The sequence below is a fragment of the Phoenix dactylifera genome, unplaced genomic scaffold, assembly GCF_009389715.1.
Source record: "Phoenix dactylifera cultivar Barhee BC4 unplaced genomic scaffold, palm_55x_up_171113_PBpolish2nd_filt_p 000143F, whole genome shotgun sequence".
In the NCBI taxonomy this organism is placed as follows: Eukaryota; Viridiplantae; Streptophyta; class Magnoliopsida; order Arecales; family Arecaceae; genus Phoenix; species Phoenix dactylifera.
Window position 1 is genome coordinate 606,008 of NW_024067698.1, and position 5,557 is coordinate 611,564.

At 41.5% G+C, this 5,557-nt stretch overlaps 1 protein-coding gene across 1 annotated transcript; it reads left to right on the forward strand.

The window, feature by feature from the left end:
* The first annotated feature begins 424 nt into the window (after positions 1 to 424).
* Positions 425 to 4,176, forward strand: LOC103711981 (aspartyl protease family protein At5g10770-like). The gene is made up of 2 exons (XM_008798335.4): positions 425 to 633; positions 2,514 to 4,176. Exons 1-2 carry the CDS (start codon positions 537 to 539, stop codon positions 3,779 to 3,781), a joined length of 1,365 nt encoding a protein of 454 aa, XP_008796557.1. The 5' UTR covers positions 425 to 536; the 3' UTR covers positions 3,782 to 4,176.
* Positions 4,177 to 5,557: the final 1,381 nt, after the last annotated feature.

Sequence of the window (5,557 nt, forward strand, 5' to 3'; positions counted from 1 at the left end):
TCCAGACTCATACTGCTCTGTGCTATGCAAAATGCATACTGCAAAGGTTCGAAACTCAAAATTAGGGCCTATGACTTTATTTTGAAATTTACTTGTGTTGGTTATAAGGTGAACTTGATGTCCATGCAAGAGCAAGTTGGACCAAGATGGACCATTGCGCATAGGTATGATACGTATTTAGAGAGCGAGCGAGAGAGAGAAAGGAGGTAGATGGTTGCATTTATTTGTTTTAATAATTGAGAGCGTTTAGTAGCTGAGCCGTCGATAAGTTGGGGGAGGGGGGATGTTGGAGGAATCAATTTGTGGGCTTTTCTAAAGTCTTCTTTTTCCAGCCGTTAAAAGCTATGATAACTTGATAAGGTGTCACCATCCTAATAAATATTCAGCAATATATTGGGGCAGCCACCATTCATTTGAAGAGCTGAAAGCTATCCTGAGGTTCCCACCCGAAGAGGGTGCACCGTGCTCTCTTGGAATCTCTATATAAAGAGCTCACAATGCCTCACTAGTAGAGCACCTCCAAAGTTCTAGTGGAGATGGGGCTGCTTCTCTTTCTTGCTCTCTCTTTTCTCCTCGCAACAGCATCTTCTCTTAGAGATGTTCCCCGCAGCTCATGCTCTTCCAAATTCCAGAGTAATCGTCTCCATCTTATGCTTCTGATATCCTGATGTTTCTGAATTAATTATGTCTCTTTTTATAAGATACTGAAACAAGGAGCTGAATTTTTCTTTGATATCCGTTTCATCCTCTGTCTCTTGTATTTTTGTTCTCTTTAAGCTCTATATATATATATACTTGGCTGGCTTATTTATAAAAGAATGAGATTTTAGCTGGTTTAGCTGAGATTTTTGTGACCCAGCTTCTCTTTAACCTCTGTTTAAGAGTTCTGATCTGCCTTTGATAATATAATAAAAACGGAGTCTTTTATATATATTTTTAATTAAATCAAAAAAAAAAATATGCCACTATTTGATAAACTTTAAATAAAGGTGGACTTTGTTGGAAAAGGAAAAAGAAAGCTTAAAACAATGGGTAACCTCAGCAGCAACTTAAACATCATCATCTCAAAGACTACATCTGGGTTCTTGGATTGACCAAATTTTGATGAAGCAATTAAAATATTTTATTAGATTTTCACTGCTAGAAAGGATCTTAGGTAGTATTTTTGAAAATCAAAAAATATTCACAACGTAAGAAAAAAAATCATATCCTTTTTTTTATTGGGAAAATTGGTGGCTTTCTTTTTGGAAAAAAAAAAATCTTGAGAAAATCTTTAGGTTTTTTTTTTATTGTTTAGATGCAAAGTCAGCAGGAGTTGGCAATCTGGTGCTTGGTCAGGAAGCCATCAAAGACTTGACATAAAGTAAGCTTATCATGTTAAAAGAGATTATTCCCTCTTCAGACTCGAGCTATTTACTTGCACGGTATGAATCATTGGGCTATCAATGGGGGAAGCCTGGACGCAGTAATTTCAGACCTATAACTGCGCCTAGCTTGAAAGACTGGCCAGAACAAAGTTAAATTGGTCGGAGTCCCACAATCTAGCCACTTGGAAGTCACAAATTAAAAGCCCAGCCATGTAAGGTAAAATTGAATATGATATGATAGCATGCAACTTGACAAATCTTCCATACTACCCTGTGGCTAAAGTAGCTCGCCCTTTGTAAGCAAAATTTACATTTGCATTGTGAAGCCTAATAATTGAGATTTGCCAATTTATACGTTGCGATAGCAGTGCTCACGCTGCTAAACAAGCTCACCGTCAAAACAAAAACACTTACATAAATATTTACATACATAATATATGTAGCGAACTAGAGGATGGTCGATTGGATTCTAGGTTAGCTTCAACCAATCATAATTGGATGATAGAGGTTTGATATTGATATCGAAGCTGTTGGATGTGTTCTACAATTTTTAAGTTATTTATATTTTAGAATCATATAATTTAGAAATTCTTCGCTTATATATCGACTGGTTAAAAAGATATACATCATTTTTGTTATTTATGTTTTATCACTAGATATACATAAAGTAATATAATCATTTTGATACATAAACAATTTAGAAGATATTCAACAGCTTAGATCATTAAAATTGGACCCTTGTCGTTTGATCAAGATTGGTAGGATCTAGCTAAAATTGAATCAATCAAATTCTAGTTTACCCCTCTCTCTCTCTCTCTCTCTCTATATATATATATATATTTCTTAGAAAAATGCAGAGAGACCTACATACAGATCTACTATATAAAATCTAAATGAATATATATATATAATATTCTTTTAGAAAAATTTATGAGAAATTATAGGAAGCATACTCATGAATCATGCATCATTGTGTCCTTATATTCATAATTCATAGCATGACTCTATAGTTAGCTCCAACAACCTCTTAACGTGGTGGGTGCATTTACTTCCAAACCAACTTCCCAGCCTCAGCTGTACTCATTCACATCGCATTTAGACTCCACCTAATTAACCAACTTACCACGGGCTGTCTTTGCGTTACAGTGGACCACCACCACAACCACCATCTCAACGGCTCCGGCCTCCACCTCGTTCTCCACCACCCGCGGAGCCCCTGCTCCCCCGCCACCCTCCACCACCTCCCCTTCTCCACCGTCCTCTCCCACGACGACTCCCGCGTGGAATTCCTCGCCGCCCGGCTGACCAAAGCCGCCCCCAGGCCGAAATCCCCCCTCCTCAACCCTGACGCCGCCAGCGTCCCCCTCGGCTCCGGCATGTCCATCGGCGTCGGCAACTACATCACCCGCATCGGCCTCGGCTCCCCCTCCACCTCCTACGTCATGCTCGTCGACACAGGATCTTCTCTCACCTGGCTCCAGTGCTCCCCCTGCCGCGTCTCCTGCCACGAGCAGGTCGGCTCCATCTTCGACCCCACTACCTCCGCCACCTACCGCCCCGTCTCCTGCTCCGCCCCCGAGTGCGACGGCCTCGAGTCCGCCACCCTCAACCCCTCCGCTTGCTCCGCGTCCAACGTCTGCATCTACCAGGCCAGCTACGGCGACAGCTCCTACTCCGTCGGCTACCTCAGCAGGGACTCCCTCTCCCTCGGCCCCGGCGGAGTCTTCCCCAGCTTCGTCTATGGCTGCGGCCAGGACAACGAGGGCCTCTTCGGCAGATCGGCCGGCCTCATCGGCCTCGCACGCAACAAGTTATCCCTGCTATCCCAGCTAGCACCAAAGTTCGGCAACGCCTTCTCCTACTGCTTGCCGACCACGGCGTCCACCGGATATCTGTCCCTCGGGTCATACCCCCCCGCGCGGTATGAATACACCCCGATGGTCTCGAGCTCGTCGGATGCCTCTTTGTACTTCGTCAGGCTTACGGGCATCACGGTCGGAGGGAAGGGGATTGCGGTGGCGCCGTCGGCGTACACCGAGATGCCGACGATCATCGATTCGGGGACTGTGATTACTCGGATACCGCCCGACGTCTACTCGGCGTTGAGCAAGGCGGTGGTGGCGGCGCTTAGGGGGCGTGCGCGGGCGCCGGCGTACTCGATATTGGACACGTGCTACAAGGGCAGTGCAAAGGGGCTGGTGGCGCCGGAGGTGGATATGGTGTTCCAAGGCGGTGCGACGTTGAAGCTGCCCACGAGGAATGTGATGATCGATGTGGATAGCGGTACTACGTGCCTGGCTTTTGCGCCGTCCGAGAGGGTGGCGATCATCGGGAACAGGCAGCAGCAGACGTTTCGGGTAGCGTACGATGTGGCGAGGTCGAGGATTGGGTTCGCCGCCGGTGGGTGTGCGTGACGGAGTCGTGGCCGTGATGGTGGGGTTGGTGCAGGGAATAGTATAGTTAGAAAGATGTGCGTGTATATGCTATTCTTCCTGTAAAGAATAGGGGAACTTACTAAAGCACCAAAACGGGGATATAGTATCACCAGGATATGGCATTCCAGACGAAGGTGATCGTAACTGATGGACTATGTATCGCAGGCCAATATCTTAGCCATTCGGTCTTCGAAATCAGATTGCAGAAACGTGTACGTACAAATCATGCAGGGGGCTACTAGTTGTGTTTTGGGAACGGGAATCAAGGTGTCTGCTACGTACAAATTACAAAATGACACGTAGCCAACATGTGTGAATATGTTGTTTATTTATTCTTGCCCCATATTTATGGTTGAAGGATGTGGCAGCTTTTAGCCCTCGAATGGATGGTGGATACTCTGCAACCGTTAGTTGAATTAAACTCCTAATTTAAACTTTTAGGACCATATATTAAGCAAATTATCACTTACATTTTTGGTTTAATAAGTCCCTTAAATAATTAGACATTTAAGTTTGTAAATATATTGTAGACTTACTGTCGTCTCAAAAAATCTTAAGGGCTCGTTGGTTCGTGAAAAAAGAAGGAAAGAAAGTATGGTCAACGAAAAAATAATAAAATATTTCTTATTTAGTTGGAGTTTTCAAATGAGAGAGATGAAAAAGTTGTATTTTCATGGAAATATAATTCACACATTTTATGAAAAAGTCTTTCCTATGAGAAATATAGAAAAATTACTTTTATATGAATTGAAAATCACCCTATTTTTATTTTTTCTTAAAAAAATCCTTTAGCTTTAAAAAGGCATTAAAGGCCTAATTTTTATTAAAGATATAATAAAAATTATACATAATTTTTATAAGAAAGTGGATAGCTAACCAAATATAAGCACTCGGAAAGTCTGTCACTTTTTTACGGTCAACCAAACATGCCAAAAGAATTTTTTTAGGTATTCTTTTTCTAGAAATATATTTTCCAAAAATTATATTTTTAGGAAAAAAAAAAAAAGCTTCGATGGACCAAACGAACCCTGAAATCAACTATGCATCCTATTTTTGTCTCATTTGAGGAGGTACCAGTGCCACGTGGATATGGGGTGTTTCATCATACAAATAAGCCTTTTAATTTGGCAGGACTTGTGTGATGTTAGCTTGATATGACGTTGTGAATTAGTTTCAATGCTAGTGTTTATGATTGATTGGAATGCGTAAAAATCTCTTGCCAAACTACCATTTAATTAGTTCTCGTGTCATCGATTCCATTAAGAGCGATAACAAAATACAACAGCCAACTGCCACCACCCAGCATTCATCGTTACATAATATCAACTCCACGGCAATGGATGGTGATGTGATGCAAGATATATAAATATATAATCAGATTGGAATTAATCAGGTTAGTCAAGTTTTATAAGTTTAGTTGCTCAATACCCGTTCAAACTATACACGCACGCGCGCGCGCGCACGTACATACATATATAACTATCATAATTTATATATAATCAGGTCTGCATGAAATAATGGTTAGAAAATGCTAAAGATCACACACCATGTATGACCATTGTATTCTGTATCAATTTTTGGCTACCATATTGGACCGCTGAACTTAATGGTGATACAATGGATGAACAATATTTGAATAAATATTGGATAATAAAAAAAAGTTGTAAAATAATCTCTAATTAGCCATCACAAAATTGAGGAAGCGCTGACAAAATATAATAAATTAGAAAAAAAAGAAAAATAGAACACCAGATT